The sequence below is a fragment of the Papilio xuthus genome, unplaced genomic scaffold (genome assembly GCF_000836235.2).
Source record: "Papilio xuthus unplaced genomic scaffold, Pxut_1.1 DF825017.1, whole genome shotgun sequence".
Taxonomy (NCBI): Eukaryota; Metazoa; Arthropoda; class Insecta; order Lepidoptera; family Papilionidae; genus Papilio; species Papilio xuthus.
In genome coordinates, this window is record NW_013533632.1 from 5,829,587 (window position 1) to 5,852,292 (window position 22,706).

The window sequence follows — 22,706 nt, forward strand, 5'->3', positions numbered from 1 at the left end:
CAGCTGAATAATAATAATAAGATAAGATTCGGAATTAAATACCACGAGGGTAAGACACCTAACTTTAGTTTTTATTAAGTACTACGAATACATATGTCTTGTGTAACAAACATTTGATCTAGAAGGATATGTAATATTAACCACGTGTCTGTGATGTTAACTAATATTTGAAACATTAAGAGATTAGAATGGTATCCGAAATTGCATGCTTCTCGCTGCGCCAACGCATCATTGTTTTCGAAACCTGTGTGTGCGTTAGCTAGAAGTTTTTCTACAGATAATTGCACACTAGCGCATCTGCAGTGGTGTGTCGAGCATTTCTCAGAATCCTCGTGTTGTTAAGTCATATAACGTCTTAGTGTGAACGCGGTATGCACTAAATGTCTTTGTGTGCGTGAGCGTCTCTTAGCTGGTGGGGAGTGCGCTGTTGCTAGATGCATTTTTTTTGGTGCATCTTGTAAATTTGACAACGTCGCGCAATTTGGATGCATCAATAGATTTGAAACTAGGGGCTACTTTTAAAATTCTGCTATGGAATCACAGCATTTAATTTACTGAATGCTAATCATGATATGAATTATTGTGCACATATTTGAAGGAATAATATAGGTATTTTGAAGTATCATATTTTGAAGATACGTGATATTAGTGTGCTGATCCAAATTTATCCGTACGTATTAGTAAAATCGGAGTATCTTTTTGTAAAGTCCAAAAATATTACACTAGATGGCGGTAGTTGCACAATTTTAATTAGTTTTTTTTTAGTTTTAGCTTATGAAGATTGAATCAAGGGCCGGTAATTAGATTGTTTTTGTAACTAAAGCATATATAAAGTTAAAATTATAAAGCGAACGTACTGAAAGAGAAAAGTTTCGTACTGTAAAATAATAACTTTTTGTAACCTTCATAAAATAATTTTCAATATTGTCGCATATGTTTTATATATTTGGACAATCTGGAAGTTCTTATGGAATTGCTTCAACATAAGAATAGTGTAGGTTTGTATTAGTGACAGTCGCCATCGTATCGTCATCGATAAAATGAGTATTGAACTTTTGCAGCGCCCCTATCGGGCGTAAAGTACACCAAAACTCTCTTACTCATTTTGACATAATTTACCATGACTCTTAACGTATTTTTATTAATGCATATGTATTATTTTTCAATGGAAAATAACAGTTGTTTTTCTTAAACTTACATAAACGCAATAACATTTTTTAATCTACTGACTCATAAGGGTATTAAATTTTTCGCATGTATGTTTTTAATGTATGGGATTGTACGATTCATTTTGATTTCCTGTAACCTAAACGACAAAACCAATTTGAACTTGTGAGGCGTCATTGAATTCGTATTTTTCGCAGAGTGACATATGTGTTGATAAGTACATAGTGTGTCTGACATTTAACAGTCATTTTGATTATTAAAAAGAATTACATAAAAACGAATATTGTAAATATTTTAACAGCAGTTAGACTTAAGTAACAGGAGATTCTTATCCAGCAAATACAACTCGTAACGAATAGCAAACTGGACTACCTCTCTAGCGGTCGTGTGTATGAATCCCTCAATTCGTGTGTCGCCGTAAACCAAATCCTCTTCGAGCTTATTTGGAATGGTTACATAAAATTCTGAAAGTGACTATTTTGAAAAAAAAAGAGTAATACAATTTTTAATTAATCACACTTAATAAACTTATTAAATACAATAGATTATTAAAGTTTGCTATCTGACTTTTAACGATTTAGATCTTAAGCAGATTGTTAAATGTCAAAATATTTTTTGTTCCCCACAAGTTTAAAATAAAGATACATGGTTTAAACTATATTAAAATAAAATTATTCTAAATGTCACCTGTGTACACCTTGCACTCTTATGATACTTGTTTTCTGTGTTACGGTCAAATAATTTGAATTAGTTAACATTTCCCGGGAGCTACCTGGTTTTTAGAATTTTAAATATGTTAATACATCTTAAACCTATAAATCTAAAACAATGTAACATTTCGTCAAATATATTCGGCTGATATTGTCTCATATAGCAAGTAATAGGTACTACGCAGAATCAATCTCAACGGCTACATTGATCTCGCTGAAATTTGGCAACATAGTCTTTAAGAACACATAGGCTACTAATTACCCCTTTTTTCATGCCAAGCGGACAGAGTCGAGGGCGGGAGCTAGTTAAAAATAAACTTGTAAATGAGGTTTTTATAATTTTAATTTTTATGTTAATAGAGTCAAATAATGCTTTTTGTTAGTTTGTCCGCTAGGAATTAAGAAAAAAAAAACCTAACTAGTAGCCTACGTGTTCTTTCAGACTATATTCTACATCTATGCCAAATTTTATCAAAATCCACTGTACCGTTTTAGAGATACTTTCGAACAAACATACATACAACATTCGGATTTATAATATTAGTAAGATTCAATATCACATAATTGTAACACGCTTACTTTATAACATTGATTTTCTGCTTTCACGGCGTAAAAACCTTTACAAAAACATTTCTATCTACTTTTTATCCTAGAGAATGACAGAAATGGCACTATGTTGTTGCAAAGATATTTCGGCAGTGCAAACCACGGTTAACATATAATTCTTATAATATAGCGCTTTGTTCGAAAGTGCAATCTTCAAATAGGAAAAATAAAAAAGTACAATAAAAAAAATTGTACCCAGAATTTGTCGGCAAAATCATAATATAAATAACTAAGCAGAATCAAAAAACAAAAATTGCAGTTATTGCAAATGGGCCTAATAAGTAATATTATAAAAAGTAAAAGACGATAAGAAACCCGTTTACTTTTACTGGTAAAATTCTATACTTTTTTTTGCCTTGTTCCTTGTATCTATCGGCTTTCTAGCTGCCAATAAAATGTCTATTGTGTAAAAATTCACTGCAACAGGGTGTTAGCGGCAATTCCTGGAAACTTATCTACTTCGTACAGAGTGGCATTGTTTTCGTGTTCACAAATGAATGCATTCATTAAGTTTTATTGCACTAGCTGCGACTTATATTGTATTACAAATATTAAATAAAGATTATAATATTTTATCTTGAAATTGCTTACGCTATTTTTATTTTCCATATTTTTGTTTCATTCCGGGATAAAATAAAATTTAGGCTAATAATTATAAGTTTATATCTTTTTAGCATTTTAAGCTAAATTCGTAAAGTTAATCTTTTAAAAGTTTTTTACTTTGAGAAATAAAAAAAAATCGTATCAAAATGCGTAAGTGTAAAATTTCATTAACAATTCCAAATATTTTTTTTTAATTGTTGAGGTATTAAGTACTTAAATAAATATATATCTACCTAGAAATCGTAAATGATAAATATAGTTAACTATTTTATACTTATTATTGCAAGTTAGAAACTTTTAAAATTCTAGTAGTTGCCAGTGATTTCATCCGTGTGTTCATGTTTGTGTTCCTGGAGACTATGTTCTATATCTAACCCAAATTTCATCGAGGTCCGTATATTCATGCTGAAGATACCTTCTCACAAATATCCATCCATCTTAACGTCCTCATTTATAATGTTAGTAAGAAGTAAGATATATAAAAATATATATACAATGTGATCATTACGAATTAACCCAAATAAAACGTATAGGTGAGATAATTGTTGATTAATTTTGAGTGTGCTCCTAATGAAAGTTGGTAAAGTTTGGCGTTGTGTAAGATGTTGTGTTTACACTCCATGTGCCTCGTAAAATATCATGAATGATACAGTTCGCGGCGAGGGATTAACACTTTGTTATTAGGCCACTTTGCCAGCTATTACGTTCTAACTGGAAGTTTTATTACGACTTTACGAAAAAAAGAACTATTTACCCATGTGCGTGTGTATTTTTATCTGCGTCAAAATGATAATTGTTATTTTAATTTTGCGTTTGTAAATTAACTTCTTTATTTTTTATTATATCATAAACATACTAGGTACACAGAAATGTGTATGTGAAAGACTGAATTGAATAATTCGGTGATACATGCTTAGGGATAACTCCTACATTTTGATGGTCATTATAACTTAGGTGAAATTAAACATTTTTTAGGATGCAAAATTATTTATTTTACTTAACTTTCCACTCATTAACGCAAATAAAGTGTTTTTATTAAACTTCATTAAATAATAAAAATTCTGAAGCAGGTAATATTCATTTCTTACTTTTTTATTTATTTGAAGGTTCCAACACATTTATTTATTTTTTTGTTATCAAAGCTTCAGGACACTATAGTGTGACTCAAACAAATCATTCCTAGATTCTAAATGTGGTGTCTATACATTATTGTTCGGATAGATATACCTAAATATTTTTAACGAAAATTTTGTTGTTGCATTTATAGAAAAAAAATGTTTGTTAAATTTAAAGGGCCTAGATAATATTAGTAGGAAGTAAGGGAGCGAATGTTAAGTGGCGAGGGGAGCGGACGTTGGAGCGATCGGTATAGTCCGAGAAAATCGATTTTCCACCCCTCATAGTTTGCATGGCCTGTCCGGTCGAGCTACGCACTTTTCTTCCCTTAGAGAAATAAAAAAGTTGTATTTTGCCTCGTACGTACTATTTTATTGAAAGTTATTTTATAATAAATTTTTATTAAGAAAAATCTTTATATTGTTAATAAACAATAAAATACTTACTTTATATATTATAATATGTACGTTTTATCTTAGTCTTAGTCTTTTTTAATTTATGGTGGTGTAGAGTATAAGTCTCACTATTATGGTCGCGTCTAAAAACTTGATTCTTAGCGTCTGTTTAATGAATATGATAATGAAGTAAAAACTGAACAAAACATTTAATTGAAAATTAGAAGTAAACATGTACATTATTTGTTTAATCCTTGAATTCATTTTATAACAGGTTTAAGTATTTTAATTTAAAATTATTAGTGTTTACGAACCGCTCCAAAACAAAGAAGTGAAGTTTTGCATTTTTATGTCTACAAAGTTCACAAAAACAGTATTGTATATTTTCAAATAATAGTGAATATTAATAAGTAATATCGTTATCGTGGAAGCGCAGCTATATTGTTTAAGATTTTCGAGCGTGCAGTGTGCAATTTTGGAATTAATACAAACTCCTTACAATTATTTAAAATGAGATTTAAAATTTAGAAAATTTTGTCGAAGGGTCGGTCCGCCCGCATCGTAAGGGTGGGTGATATCGCCGTCCCACTCGGACGCAGCATCACCGGACATTTCGACCGGGCATTTCAATTTTAAGAAAGAGTAGGGTCCGTCCCGCGCACACCACAGCACCCCCTCCCCTCGCCGTTGCTGTCTCGCTCGCACGGACGACTAACAAAAGGACGCAAAAGCGATAACTTCATCACCACGCGCGGCTCTCTCTCGCACTTACATATCGGTGGGGGACGACGTTGCGAATTGTTATTGAAGTCATGCCCCCGAAGGCGACTTCGGGAAGGCTGTCAGTTGCTTGTAAACGTTCGTAGCGTCCGTACCTGGCGACTGACCCGCGTTGCCGGTATAGCGCCTCTACTACCACTACACAACACATTGTGCTTCGCGTGCGTAAACAAGTGCCAAGTTTAAATAAAAATAATAACTCTGTGATTTTGTTAATTATAGACATTTTTGTTTAATATTAAATTACAACTCGACAATAAATTAACATGGACAATAAAGAAGGAACTTTCCGTCTTTAGTAGATAAAAGTGAACATTTTCTTAAACTATTAAGAACAGTTCCCGGGCAAGTTTTGAAAAGTTTATTACGGAAGTGTAGTGTGCGGGTCGTTAGTGTTTACAGCGCGCACGTGGCTACGGCGAGCCGCTCGCCCGCGGTGCAATGCCGCCAAAAACTTTCTTCGTAAACATCGCGGTACTGTGAACGATATCGTGAACCAGATAAAATAGCGACCATGACTTTATTCTGCAGAGACTGATTCATGCCTCGACTACATGCAAGACAAAACAAAGAGTGTGGTTCTTTTATTATTTTTTTTTCGTTGGAGGAGACGGAGTTCTCCTACAGATTGATGGTTTAGATGGCTAACAGCAGTGCCGTAACTTCGACCTTACCATCGAGAGACTATCACTGTAAGGTTTGCGATTTATATTTGGATACTCTCGATTCTTTAGAAGTGCATTTGCAATATCACAAAGAAAATTTATACGTAAAGTGGGGAACGCAAAATTCGCAGAATGATACGGACAATAACAACGGAACTAAATTAAAAGTTGAAACAACAGTGTCGGCGCCCGCCGATTCCAGTGACAATATGATCACTAAGCCAAGTCCAGAGTTCCAGCAGCGGGCTACGCCCGAAACATCGGCTCAGTTCCCGCACCCAGCGACACCGCAGAGCTATCACAGTGCACCATCGCCCTATCAGAATCCAGACCAAACTAACTTCTCACCAGGACATCAATTTGGTAATAATTATGCACATTCTAATTTTTCACAAAATCAACACGCAGAGCATATCTCGTGGGAGCAAACGCAATATAATCAAGACTATCACAAACCAGGTCGCTTCCATCCATATAACATGCAAGAACGAGTTTCACAAGTATCGTCTTCTAGCCCGCTTTATGGACAACCTCTTAATCAACCAACGCCATCGCCTTCGCCTAATCAGTGCGATAAATGCGGGTTTGTTTGTGACTCTGCCGTTCAACTCAATGAACATTGTAATACGGCACACGCGGGTTCCAGCTCAGCGACGGCAACGGGAGCTCTGCCTTTTCAACAATTTCCCGTAAAACCATATAATAATTCTGGATATCAAAATGAAAGTATTAAGGTTAAGGAAGAGCATGAAGAGTCTTCCGATATTTTGGATTTAGACTCGCAAAAAGTTGTATACCAAGGAAATGAAGGAGATCAACAAACTGTGACATACGAAGAACCGTCTTCACAAGGACGCGAAATTAATACTCGCACTGTTCCTATGATGCCATGGGAAACACAAAAGTTGTATAGTAACCCCCAGTTAAATGGAGATGTTTCACTTTTTAAAGAGCAAAAAATGTTTGGAGAGCAAAAGCCATATTCTACAGATACCAAAATGTTTCATCCGGATCCAAAATTTTCTTATGGACAAGACAAGTTTCTCAACGTTCATCACGATCAAAAAGCATTTATGCATGTTGAACAGAAAATATATCCTGGAGTTCAGATGCCTCCTTTAACTGATTATCCGGGTCAAGTTGCATCTTCTAATTCCGATATGAAGCCGCCATACCGTCCGTATGATTCACCTACTGTACCACAGATTACAAGCACACAGCCGGCTAATCCTACGTCATCGGCATTGCCATCGATTGGTGGAAAGGGCGCAAATTGGAAGTCAAATGAAGCAAGAAGACCAAAAACTTACAACTGCACTGCATGTAACAAATGGTTTACTAGCTCCGGACACCTTAAAAGACATTATAACACGACGCTTCATAAAAATGCTGTCAGGTCATCTGGTCAACCAGATCCAGCTACAATGCCAATATCAAGCCATCATCATCCCAGCCGTGACGCACTTCAAGCAAGGGCGCAACAACAAAGCGCTGACTCAAACACCCAGAGTCCTGTTCCCTCTGAAGATAGTCGCAGCGTCGATGATGCCGTTTTGCAGTCGCCGTACGCATCTCAGAACTTCGAGCGCTCCCACCGTGTCGCCACAATGCAATCTAAGTCACCGTATACACATCTACAACAGGGTAATTTAGATAATAATTTCAGTAATAATCCTCTAGCTAATCATCCTTTACAGCATCAGGTTGGTTCACATCCCATTAATATGGGTAATCAACCGCCAGGCATAGGTCATCCTAGCGATAGTAATCACCCAGGTTCGAAAGGCGCTCCTATTTCATCTTCAGGGAATCCCCCAAACGGGGAAGCAGGTCCCTCTGTTTCTCAAAATCACCATATGAGGGGCCTGCTATCAGTGTCAACCAGCAATATTTCAACGCCAGCTCTAACGCAGAATACCCCGGCGCTTACAGCCCACACGTTGCCGCCGTTCAGCCATTTGGGTGTCAACCCATACAGCCCGAGGTCTACGGATCCTTTGGGACCTTCAGTACCGGACCCCACCCACACCCCCTTATATTTGGGTCAGAATTTTCAGCAGACTATAGCACCGAGCTACCCAAACGGGATGGCCCCCCACGTTATGGATATGGCTATCAACAATCTGCCTATAGCCAATCCGGCTACTTTTGGTGAAAACACACCTGAAGAAGTCGAGGTTATGGAACAAGAAACGTCGAGTCAACCTGCCGGCGGACGCTTGCCAAGTTTCGCGCAGCTCCAAACGCAGAGTTTCAGCGTTTATGTTTCTAACTACGTCTCACAGCCTAACGTGGGGGGTCAAGCTGTTTCTGATGAGTCGACCGCCGGTTACATTATTGTAGACCCGGTCCACTCTCCATTACAGTATAACAATATGGAAATTTGTGGGCAAAACATGGATTACGAATATAACTTTTCACCGAGAGCATCTAAAGAAAACTTGATTAACTATAATTCGGAAAATATAAAAGTATATCCATACGGATACGCGGTAGGAGGTAAAACAATAAAACGGGACGACGACATTCTACGTACCGATTCTAGCGAGCTTCAAATATTAAAAATAGAAGATATAATGGATTATGCTAATAAAGAAAATTACGGTGCCCAAATGAAATCGCCTGCGAGTCCTGAGAGCGCAAAAGCTGAGAACGAGAGTCGCGGCTCTCCTTCTATAACGTCGACAGTGTCGAGCACTCCTCTCGCTGAACGTAATCAGCTGAAAAAGTCTGGACCGGCCACGGTGCACAAGTGCTACGAATGTGACAAGTTCTTTAACAAGGCTTGCTATCTGACGCAGCACAATAAAACATTTCACTCGGGCGCTAAGCCATTTAAATGTGACCGGTGCGGCAAACGTTTCTCTGATGACGTGTCTTACGAGGGTCACTACTTAAAGCACGCAGACAATAAGCCTTTTAAATGCAACGAGTGTCCGAAGTCTTTTAACCACAAGACAGATTTGCGCCGACACATGTGTCTGCACTCCGGTTGTAAACCTTTCGCTTGCGACCATTGCGGTAAAGGATTTATTAGAAAAGATCACATGGTGAAACATGTTGATATTCATATTAAAAAGAATCTTAGGTCGTCCTCATCGTCGGTATCGTCAACATCGTCGACTTCATCATAAACATATCATACTTACAATTTCGATCACATAGCATCAATAAATTCAAAGTAGTATGCACATATCATTTATTTACCGATAGTAGATAATCGAATAATTGTTTATTATCATATACGACTAAATAAATTTACATTATTACATTGGTAGCTCGGTATGTTATTATGTGTATGTTATTCTTATTAAGGCTCAACTCCAGCGCACGCATTCAGACCGCCGGTTCGCTTTTTTGTTGTTCATTCAATCTAACCTTGTCTTCGATGCAAGGTGACTTTATGTGTCTGGGTGTCTGGGCGCTAAACATATAATTACGTGACGTCGGAGTAAAATTCCGCGATATTGTTTAGAACGATCCATATCATTTTTATGTTATTATAATTAATAGCGTATATGCATTGATGCAAACAGCGGTCAAGCTCCGTTTTAGGTCGTTCTAGTAACTCGACCTTTACCATTCAATTAGGTTTTTTATTTACGCTTCGTAAATCCTAGAAAAGTTTAATTTTAGATAAATGCTGTCTACCTAGAATTGTTAATGTTAAACGAGTGATTGGTGTATTTTAAAGTATACTTACCATTAGATTAATTCATGTAAATAATTGAAATTTGGGACTTAACTGCCAGACATTATATTAAGTAATTACCATTGAAATACTGTTTCTATTTTAAATATTTTCTATATCGATATTTTACCGAAATAATTGTTTTGTGTAGTTTAAACAGAATGTTTACAATGAACTTTAATTATACTTGTAAAAAAGAACTTATTAAAGACGATACATGAAATTTATAATTTTAATAATGAAGTACCGATTTATGATGATTGTAAGTGATTATGTCAAATCGGTTTTGCCCAAAAAGTTGATAGGATATATGTAGGGCAATCGATTGCCGTCTAAATGGACAATGCTTATGGTAGCGTGGATTATGGATAGTGGAGACAAGCAGCCGCGCGCGCCGGTTTCGGCTCCGCCGAGGTTACAGCGTCCCGTCGACCGCGCCCTCTAGGAAGTGTTATGTTTTTGTTCTAGATGTTAATCCTGTAATTGGTTATTACTTTATTAATATTTTCCCGGTGCTTCCTATTATTATTTTGTCTGTTGACATTTGTTTTAACTTTAAGATAGTTAACTTCTTTGGGATTCTGAAAAAAAAAAGATTTTTTTTTCGATAATTGAATAATTTATATCAAATTTCTAAGTTACCATTGCGTTATTTGACGAATTTAGTTATACATTCCTGTTTCGTTAGTGGTAGGAAAGTAGTCTTCCTGAACGTTGCCAAATTAGTTCCGCCAACTGTCTGTTGCGACAAGATATAACTTTAATTTTTAGTCTAAAGATAATAAAGTTCTTTAGCAATAATTTAAAAAATAATGTAAATGTTTTTGTATAGTATTAATGAAATTAACATGAATTACGGTATTAAAACCACGTAGGCATCGTTTTCAATGAACTTGTATATATTTTTATGGAAAGGTCGATAAGTTTGCTGTATGATGGAACATATCAACGGTCTTGAAAGTGTTGAAGTTGCAAAATGTCTCCGTCAGTTATATGCGATAGCAATTGATAACGTTCTACGTAGTATAAAATTATATCAATAGAGCACTCAATACTCATTATCTGGGCAATCACACTCACATATAACTCACGGAATATTTTGTTCCAGTTTAATTTACAATAACCAATGTCCGATGTGCTGTGTTTGTGCCGAAACTTATTCACTTAAATATATGTGCAATATGGACATTGTATTGATTTAATTTTTGATAATGGTTGTATTTTAATGTTGATTATATTGCAGAAATATTTTTATACAAATAGAATTACACTAACAATATTGATCTACCTCATCGGCGACTATACCTATATCAATTAATTAAATATACACAAAGTTTAAGATATTTGGAATCGAGTAATAAATGTGGGCGTAAGTCAGAAATGTTAACTTGGCCCGTCATTTATTTTGAAATAAATATTAAATAGTTATTTAAAGAAGATACATATTGGTACATTCACTAAACAGCCTGTGATGTTGATGAATACGTCAGGATATCTTGCCGAATCATATCGTCGTCTATTTTTAATGTATACACATATCATATTATATACCTTTTTATGTAAACCAATGTCTCACTTCGACATTTACAGAGCTGTTTAACCAATATCAAATATACTGGGAATTTTTTAAATGACCCATATAAAAGTATAAAGTAAAATAAATATAACTATATTGTTGAGAAAATTTTTGTAAAACAGAAATATTTTCTTCATAGCAATAACGTGACAGAATATATTATGAAACTTAACTACCTCAAGTAACGAGTAATAGGACTAGAAAGTGTTGTAAAGGTGCGCCGCTGGGTGACGCTGGCGCCGTTTCCATTACTGAAACTAAATACCTCAACTTGCCTTTCGTGTTTTAGTTAAAAAATAAATTAATATTTAATGATGGCGCGCAGGGCAACACGGCCACCCAATTTTTTCATATACATATATTATAGCGGACATATTTGTCTCCTCATACAATGTTGATTGCAAACAATGACGTAGTAGTATTCAGTTAGATATTAAAATATTGTAAATATAAAATAACGATGAATTTTGTTATTTATCATATTCTATTATTGTATTCATCGATAGAATTATTTTAAAATAAGTTTTAATGTAGTGATTTCAAGTTTATAACAATAGATGATAAGTATGACATAAGTATTTTGTGATTTTACGTTCTTGTATATTGTATTAATTTAATTATCAGTTACCACATCATATCTGTTAAATTCAGTTGAGTAAATTTGAAACAGACAAATACGATTAGATGTTGTTTTCTTTATATTATTCCCTCGTATAAACGTAGTCCGTATACATTGCGGTAACGTATAAGTCGTTTTATTGTTTACTTTATTGCATTTTATAATATTTCTTTATAGTAAGCGTAGCGAAATTAATTAATTCTAGGCTTTACTTCGATGAATGTATCAGTTATCATTATAAACACTATTTCACGTTACCAGTACTTCAACGTTATAATATAAAATTATAAGACAATTTGAATGTTTTCTGTGACATCGAAGTTTTGCCTAGAACCTTTAGGATAAGTTTTGACTATAGTTTATCCTAGATCTAGGCGACAGATCTGTCACATCTAGGGCGAAATAATCTATAACAACTGCTTTGCGTTGATGTGTTCATGTGTGTTTAATACTCTCTACGCTTGTAAATTATCTTACATAATTACGCAAGTAGAAAGTTACTAGAGATTTAACATTTACAACACATGAACATATCTTATGATGCGAACATTTGCCAATGCGATTTTGTTTAAAATTAAAATGTACTTTTTTAATTTGTTAAAACTTTAATGCAATTATTTGTGTTTAATTGACAATTTTTATCTTTCAATTCTTTGCGACGATTGTCATTATATAAATGGTGTAATGAAATACACAAATAATTGTATTAAATTTCAATATTGCCCATCTAATAATTATTTAATTTTAATACAGAAATGCTCGTTTCAGATCTGTCAGTTAATATATATTTAATGTGAAATATTCTTGTTTTATTTCCCTTCCCCGGCTGCCATTTGCGAAAGTACAGCTAAGCTATGATGTTTTCTGATTTATATTGCTTGAAAAAATATGACTGTTATTATCTTTAAAACTTATTTTTAACTTACAAGTAATCGATCGTACTATATTTTTAAAAGACTAATTATTGTAAAAAACTATATATAAAGTTTTATGATGATAACAGTCCCAAATACTCATGTGTATTAATTTCAGATTCATGTAATAACACGAATACAAGTCCTGATTTTTTTTATTATTAACACTCTTGACGAAATTAGATGTCACAAACACAACTCAGTTACACAAAGTGGAGTGAAAGGTGAAAAAAGGAGGAATACCTGGCTAAGTATTACATTTAAAATAAAACGATCTCTGCATATTAATAGCCTACATACTTGCAGGCTTTTATCCTGACATCTCCCATCTTAATTAATTATATATATAACTGCAACCTTTTAACCAAGCTTTGGATGGTTATTTAATTAACTTCAAAATAAATCTAGTAATACGAATAAAATTTCCCTTTTTAATTCTGGAGTTTTACCAAATTATTTCCTTTATTAATATTCAAATTATTAAAAAAAAACAAAATTAGCTATTTATATAAGGTAAATTAATCATCCATATTTAATTGAAATATGAAAAAGTTAGTTAAATGTTTCAAAATAATTTCTATACGAAACACTCTATATTCCAAGAGTCTCTGTCAGTACTACGTATTTTGTTTCATCCATCTTTCGTATTTTGTTGCATCGTGTAAAAGACATCAACGAACACGTTTCCCTTTATTCCAATAAAAATACCTACCTACTATCGTAATATTACTTCTTCCATGACATAAACCTTTTATATTTAATGTATTAAATTAATTGTACCAGATTTAATAAAACCCAATTTTAAAATATTGTACGTTCATGACATTATTGCAATGTAATGAAATTAACCATAGTAAAGAATTTTTTTCTAAGTATCGTTAAACTTCTGGAATGATTTATATAGTACTAAGGAGTAAATGTTTTGGATATTTTCATTTTGTTTAAAAATCTCCTAACGATTAGATAAGTGAAGTAAACTAAGCTTAATAAAAACTAGACTCTTATGAATTAAAAAAATACAGTCTTAATTAAAAGCTATAGACTTTAGAATAAAAGCTGAACTTATGTTCTACCTAATTTAAAAACATGAATCATGATGGTTGAGACCTTTGTTTAAACATAAATTTCGAATTTACATTAAGATAAATAATTTTGACCTACCCCACCTGTAAATCTATGTTAAGTATCAAAATTGACAAGCAGACCACATAACTATACTTCTATATTCATATATAAGGGTAATCCGAAATCATTTGATGTTAAGTGATGTTCATTATAAGCAATCGCATGACATTTTAGACCTTTCATGAGAGAGAACTGATTTTTTTGCTGATGTCCATGGGCGTCGTTGTACACCTCGGTGTTCGCGCTGCTCGTTTGAATATAACATAAATAATAAGAAGTAATAAGCATGTAACCAGTATGCATGAAAGGAAATGGAGGCTGCTTGGTATACAAAGTTTCATTAAGGAAGACGTCTACTATTGACCAGTGATCCAGAGGAGAAGACATAAAATTCAGCTACTGGATACCACATCACAGGTTTAGCTAAATGGTAATGTATTTAAAAGTAATTAGAAATAATAATTTATTTTAGATAGCGTTATTTGTAAGTTATCTAAGACATTTTATAAACGCCAAGTGAAACTTAGGTTCACCAATACCAATCTATCCTCTAGACAACTTGACCTATAAAACAAAAGAAACTTTATTTTAAAAAATAAACCAAGAAGGTTCTTGAGTAACAAGACTCGGCAGTGATTTAGAGAACGTGTCTGTCTCAATTCTACCCTAGACAGTAGCTGTAACAAACTTAAAAATCCCACTTTCGACCCCAACCTTACAAGTATGAGTGTCTACTACCGGGTACGTTAGGCAACTCGTTTACTGCTAAAAAATATATGCACTTAAATACTATCAAAATGAAAATGCGTTAGTAAGAAATAATAAACATAAGTCAATATGGTTGTCGCCCAACTGTTTAAAAACCAGTAGATTTTGATCAAGCTTTGGTTTTGAAAACAGTTCATTTAAGAACCTTTTTGTTATTTTTTAAGCGCATATAACCTAATTATTAAGGGTATGAATTTAGAAACACGCAGTAGAGGTTTCGAATTATAATCGCTATTCTACTGTTGTTGTGAGCCATCCTTGCACAAGCCTTAATAGCTTAGCTTAACTGGAACCCTACAAGATATATTAGTAAATAAACAAAAATCTGATAGTATTAAAAAAAAACTTTTTTAATTAATAATTAGTAATTAGTTTATAAACTTCCTTTTAATATTATTTTAACTTAAGTATTACGACATGTCGGGATCAGCTAGTTGTATACAAAAAAACAACCAAATTACATAAAAGAAAATTTACATTCAAGGCAATTACGACGAAAGACTAAATATAAAATGTTACACGTCCCCACGAGTTACATACGCAGCGAACTAGTCTGTACGTACGAATGTATAGACGTAGTTAGTGTTTAGGATGCTGGTTTGAAAGCGAACGCGATCGAAACCAAGCTCGGATAACAGCGTGGATCGGTCGGCCGGCGCGACGACCTACACCGGTTTCGCTTTCGTCCGAAGGTCAAGACTGAATCAGAACGGACGCGTGCCGTACTTCGCGCCGCTGTAATGCGCTTATCGACATCGACACATTTCAAATTTATTTCAAATATATCGATATAGCCTGGACTAAATATTTTACATACTTTTTATTAGTTACTGATAAAAATTAAGTAATTTGTGTAATAATAATCATAATTATATAATGCTTTCGCAGATTATTCGTAAAATAACATACGGAAGTGGGACTCAGAAGTGATTCGTTACAGGAAACTAAGAAATATTTAATACTACTTTAAGTGGAATTTTTCAAACTTTCTATTTTGTACACTTCCGGTTTCTTTACCAATACAAAAATCACATTTAAATTTGTCGCGAAAAACAGAAATCGTCTACGTTAGTTAAAATAAAATAAGATTATATATTATAATTATGCTCAGAATCATATACAAAAGTATGTAATTTCTTTTTGCTGATGAAGCAATAAAATAATAATAGAAATTAATTATTGAATAAGACACGTAAAACATAATATCGATAATTGAAACATCCTAAAGTGCACTTTAATCATGAACGTATCTACGTTCATCAATATATATAAAATTCACCTGTCACGATGTTAGTTACCATACTGCTTCGAAATGGTTAGACCGATTTTCATGAAATTTTATATGCATATTCAGTAGGTTTTATATAGGCTTATATATATTTTTTTAATCCCGGGCGGACGCAGTCGCTGGCGACAGCTAGTCAACATATACATATTAATAAAGTTGGAGTGTATGTATATCGTATCAAGAAAAAATAAACAAGGTTCGTACACGTGATGTACTTGTGTTGTTGATAACGAAAAGCCAATTTTTAAAATGTTTGTCTGTATGTCTGTCCGCAAGGCTGCGTTTGTTCCGCGCAATCTCCGGAACCGCTGGACCGATTTTGACAAAACTTAAACGGGAAGGAAGCTGATGCGCGGGGGCATACATATTAAAGGCTACTTTTTTATTCTGCGCTAACGAAGTCGTGAGAGACCACTTGTATAAATATAATAAAATCATGTTATTCAACTATAAATTTTTCAATGAATAAGATTTTTTGAAGTCTACTAATTTTATTTTTATTAAATTTAAGTCACAGCAGTGTTCTTATTTATCGATAACTCAGCCTTCAAAATTGTGTTTGTAATTTATATGGAATTTAATTGATTTCCGGTCTCACAGCTCTCAAAGGCTGGTAAAATAAATAATGTACTCGGATGATAGGTGGCGGTTTCTTTGTGGTCAGTTTAACTGGAAAAAAGCCTACGCTATATAGGTGATTATTTTGATCTACAAAAGAACTTGCCAATAAAAAAAGCTAGTGCTAATTTAATAAATTTTGCGATACGAGAACACTTTTGTTAATATATTTGATATTCTTTTTGAAGACTTATAAAAGCAGGATAAATACACAATAAATACAATCTAACCAAAAACGTTGACCTTAAACAGTCTAAAAAGTTTCAAGTTTTTGCTTATGAAGATGGTGAATTTATCTCACATTTGTATTTATTCGAATTTAATTTGCATTAAATACAAAAAGTACATCAATCGAGCATTTAATGAATACTTAACTCCTTAGATACAGTCTCTTTGTGATCACGGTGATACAAAACAACAAATTAACGAATAAATTTAACCTAAGTAAGACTGCGTTTAAAAAAACGCTTTATCCATAACACCAGAGACAAGACAATTTTATTTATCGCTTGCTGTATCATAGACAAACTTAGATAATAGGGGAAACATTTTTTAAGCTTCAGACTTCTTTTGAGAAAGTGCCAATTTAAAGGAGGCCTATTATTAAAGCACGTCATTTGTAGCACTATAAATATGAAATTACTTAAAATATAATTATAATAGATGGAGAGTCATTTATGTATGTTGTGGATATACATCAAAATATCTCGTTATTTGTGTGCAAGAAGATTTTATCTTACAAATATTATAAACACGAATGTATGGATGTATGAATGGGGGGAATGTTTGTTAGAAGGCATCACTAGAACGTCTTCATTGTTCTCTGACATTTTGAATAGATGTAGAAGATATTTTGGATAAACACGTAAGCTACTAAGTTCTTTTCTAATTCCGCGCGAAGGGAGTCGCGGGCGAAGGCTATTTACGAATGAATATAAATATATTGATTTTAGCAATATAATTTTGGCAATGTAATCGTCAATTCGATATTGTGCAGAGTGCAACACTGCACACGAGGTAATGACCCCACGTACTTGAGACGACGGAGGTCAGTGTCGCCTGTTGCTGACGCCATTGCCTTTGCAATTATAACTTAGACAAGACAGGCACGGTCGTGCAAAATATATATTAGGCATTAATTTATTTGTAAACGTACACAGATTTATTTCTGTGTTTTGAATTTTTCATGAGGACAAAAAAGTCGGTCCCATTTTTTTTTGTATTTCTTGTAAATGCAACAGACTTAATTTATAATGTTTGTATAGGAGTGTTATGAAAAATAACTATGTATTTTGTTATATGTTATAGAAACGTTCAATGTACCCTAATTAACTAATCGATTGGGATTATTAAGACATCTTGTTTGGTATCAGATTTTGAATTATAAAGTAATAATGATTGGAAAAATGAAAAATACGCGTTTTTAGCCACGTTGTGACAATATGGTAAGTGGGCCACAATGACATGCATGAGTTTTGTTGAATACAGATGCGGAATAATTTTGCTCGGTAGTGAAACGATTATAACAAAAATTATGACGGAAGTTGGCACCTTACAAGTACTATATACTTGTAAACGGAAGTACATATAATAGTTAGGTAAATAAAATCAAAGTTCATCAACCGATAGTTTACATGACTTCGGACGAGAGGGTGATGACTGTACAAAACATTGTCGTATCATAATAATTTTCCTGTTTGTTTTTAATAAAGAACAGCACAATTCACATGATAGCATATTTTGTATACTTTAATTTAATATAACAAAAAATTGCTTCGAAAATACAGCGCATTTATTAATTCAACCTACGTTAAAAACTTACGACCCACTGATTTTTTATTTATAGAAATAAACAACACTTAATTAATTGGCTTATTACGCTATTCATAACTCAACAGCAGTAGACTTTGCCAGGGATCCATACATAAGCTAAATTAAGACTACTTCAACAGGTTAACTGGTTCGCTGTTTAAAATATACCTTACATAAACATTCTTACAGAAATTTCTTGATTGCTTATAAAGTTTTGGTTCCTTAGAGTTAATAATCAGCTCACTGTACGTCTCCGCTGAGGAGTTCGGTGCCTACCCTATGATAGAGGTCACTAGCCATAATCAACCACGCTGGCCCAGTGTAGTTTAGTTGACTTCACACTTATTTTTAAATTTCTTCACAGATTTTTACAGGTTGCATCACGACGTTTTCTTTCATCGTAAGAACGTCTGATAAATGTAGATATGTAAATCGAAAATCGAAAACACTTGGTACATGGCGAGCTTCGAACCCAGGACCTGCAGATTGCAAGTGCTTAACCGCTCAGCCACTGACGCTCACCTCAGAGTTATTAACACAATTTTTTTCATTAAGCTAAATAGAAAAGTTCTGAAATGGTGACAACTATTCTTTTATGTTAATATTTTTATAACGGTGTATAGTTAGCATTAATTAAATGTTTTACAAAAATTAGTCAAATTTAAATTTTTATTTTACTTCATTTCAATGTGTGTACAGCATTACACTACTGTATCAAATAAAACCCTGACCCAACCCCAAAATGCACTATGATATTTTTCCGTTAGATAATACTTAGGGGAAAAGGGGTGATTGATACTGTAACTCATCTTCCTCAATACTCTAATTACGTATCAGATGTTAAAAGGGTTTCCACTTTCAAATTTTAATTAATAAATAATGCGGTTCCTCTGGTATTGCTGATGTCCATGGGCGTCGTTGAACACCTTGATGTTCCCGCTGCTTGTTTGCCCCCTTCTGTTATAAAAAAATGTTGTCAATCCTAGCTCCGAATGTTCTTATAACAAATATAGAGCAAATTTAAAACAGCAGACGTAAATGGACACTTTCTTTATACTTGCAAATATTCTGTGCAACAATGAATAAAAGATACGATCCTAGGTATGAGTTTGAGAATACAGGTGCTAAATTTATTCCAATGGGTCCTTCCTTATTCTACTTGATAATGTTGAATTTGTCCTTGTTGATGACCAGATAACCCTGAGAGTTCGCTGGTCAAGCGATACGTAAATAAAAATGAATTTATTTAAAAGAAAAAAAAGAATGCAGCGACTGATGGTGATTGGCCTTCCAACCTCAAGGAGTTTACAAGGGGAAACGTTCCTTGACCCATATTAAATGGTAAGCAGATCTCACACACTTGATTTGCATTTTTTTATATTGATTGTATTAGATACTTAGCATTATTTTCGATAATATAAAATATAAATAAGAACATCTATAATAGTTAAATAAAATTATGATTAAAAAAAAAATAACATCTCAAATGGTGTCATTTGCTAAGTGCTAGTGTGTCGCGTGCCTTCGACTGTTGATAACTAACACAGAGTAAAAGAATTGGTCTTTGTATTTTTAAAATGTAAACAAGCTACTTTTGCACTGTTCTATTATAGCAATTACAAATGAGACCGAGGCATGATAAGGCTAGAGTTTAATCGCTGCCATTTTTGCATACCTACTTTAATTCCGCAATCAAATGTTAAGACGTACTTGCTTTAATATGTTATTTCCATGATTGTGTACATAAATCCTGTCTTCGGAAAATTTTTACTGGAAATATTCCACGTTAAGGTGTTATTGTTAAGTTCTTATGACTCGCATGTTTGTTTACAGGCTGCCATTTGTCAAATTGTTTTTATTGTGAACTGGTTATTTTTACATTTGGTTTATATCAATGGTTAAAACACGGCAACAATTAATTTTTTCATGAACGGAACGTTAGGGAAAGTAAATAAAAAATCTTGAGATATTTTAACCGTAATCTTCTTGAATTAACTTACAGCGAAGATTTCTTATAATCGCTGGATAATCTTTAATCTATATTGTATTTTGTGGCTTGACTCATAGACGATTATTTATAATACCACGATAAAATAACAGAATTTTCTGGAAGTACACGAAAGAAACATGCGTATTTAGAGCGATACTGATATTGTTTTTGATTTTTATGTATGGATGATGTGTACACAAAGTAAATTAAAAAATATATACAGTCCCAGCGCTTTAAGCATGTATGCCGTTGAAACAGATGTATAGTACAAGTTAGTAAACGGGAATCAAAACAATTCCAAGGAGTCCATTCGCTGTGTAGGGGCAAGGATTTAACTGTCGTTTTGTGTATCCTAGGGAGATCATCGGAAGCTGGCGCGTTGTGGTCGGGTGACGTCACGCAGAAGTGATCCGACCAGTTTTTGCCGGAGCCCCAATTTAGCGTTTGATTCTTTATGCATACCTCAAGCTCTGTGCCCTAAGGTCGTCTGACATTCAAGGACAGCGATGTTAATTGCTAAAGCGCCAATATCTCAGTTCCCAGTATATAGTATTACCTCAGCGTCTGGTATCGGCTATTCTTAACAATAGAAAAATCGATAAAAACTAAAGTTTGTTTTGTCACGATTTGCAAAGATATGCCATTCCTGTCAGCCTGATTTATTTTGCAGACTGCGATTCAGAATGTTTTTTTAAGACAAATCGAAATATCTATTATTTACATAAAAATAATCATTCCATAAGCACCATATAGGATAAAAGTTATGATAAATAGATAGCGAAAATGAGCTCAATAGGTTATAATTGTGATTTTTTTTGTTATTCCCATAGTCGATCTACAATTAAAAAAAGAAAACAGAATACTTAGACTATAATATATTTGGTCCATAACATTTAATTGATTCTTGTATTATAAGTTGAAGGATATAAGATACATTTTTATTTCTACCATTTTATATTAAAATCATGGTCACAATACATGTGAACGTTTTTTTTTGTTTGTCAAAAACCACGGTTACTCATAGGTCATTGGTGCCCACGCCGAATGCCTCTTGATCTTTTGCAGTGTGCGATATTTTTTATAATGGTCAAAAGAATTAATTTTAAATGTACTAAATTTTTATGCATTTGTTGAAGTTCGTTAACTTATACTAATGTTCGAGGATAAGTTTTAAATTTATTACATGTTTGAAAACGTACAAAACAAGTATTACATCGAAAACATATATTTTTCTTATAGAAATATATATATTTGTTAGGAATAATAATGTGATATTTTTCTGATTGTTAACGATTTAAACATAAGTAATATGCCATGAATGTATTAAAAAGAAGATGGCCAACATTTTCTCTTATTATTATTATAGCTTCGTGTGTCAGTTAACTACTATGGAAGGATAGTGCAGTATCGTATGTCTTTAGTGCAAAGATAATTTTTGCAACTATTAGAACTGAAAACCTTCAGATGTTATATTTAGGTGATCTATAATCGAGTCAAGATGAAAGTCAAATTTATTTGTCAGTTCCTATTTATAGAACTTTTTATAGTATTATTTTCTAGTGTAATCATTTCAAAAATCGAATCTTTAAGAAACTTGGCACGTACTTGTTACAGTTTTTTTTACTTTTTTTAACTAACATGAACTCTATGTACCCTTTATTCGTATAAAAAATGACCTATGCACCATAAATGACTTTGCGATCACTTTACATTGGAACTACAACTAACAGAGTGGAAATAAATCTGTCGTTTAAGATAATATTAAAGTGAATTAAACCAGTTTTTGATGATTAAGCTGATATGTGGTTGTGTTTTATTAATTGCATTAAATAGAGGCCACAGACCACACAGATAGGGCAGCCATATTTAACGTATGCGTAATCGCCTTCAAATAACATTATGCAAACAATTTGTATCTCTTAGAATCGTTCGGGCAATAGTGAATTTTGCATAATTAAATTCTACCAAATAAGTAATCTATTCAGAGGCGGAGCGAGATCAAAACAACCGACTATTATGTTGTATTAATATAAAAATATTATATTACATTTGTAATAGACTTTTGTAACTACGCGGAATAGACTGTTGTGCCTTCGCTTAAAAGGTATTTGAGATTTGTATGCATTGATATAAATAATTCCTTTATGATTAGTTGTAATTAAAAATAAAACTTATAAGGTAACTAAGAATTACTTGTACACTTTCTTCGCGTAGTCACTGTTTAGACAAAAACCGCTACTGTGCCGATGTATCGGCGCAGCAC

The 22,706-nt window shown here is 33.3% G+C and overlaps 1 protein-coding gene across 1 annotated transcript; it reads left to right on the top strand.

Annotated features, from left to right (window-relative positions):
* The first annotated feature begins 5,453 nt into the window (after positions 1-5,453).
* On the top strand, positions 5,454-12,563 carry zld (zinc finger protein zelda). The gene has a single exon (XM_013323924.1). The coding sequence runs from the start codon at positions 6,018-6,020 to the stop codon at positions 9,174-9,176; it is 3,159 nt and encodes a 1,052-aa protein (XP_013179378.1). The 5' UTR covers positions 5,454-6,017; the 3' UTR covers positions 9,177-12,563.
* The last annotated feature ends 10,143 nt before the right edge of the window (positions 12,564-22,706 follow it).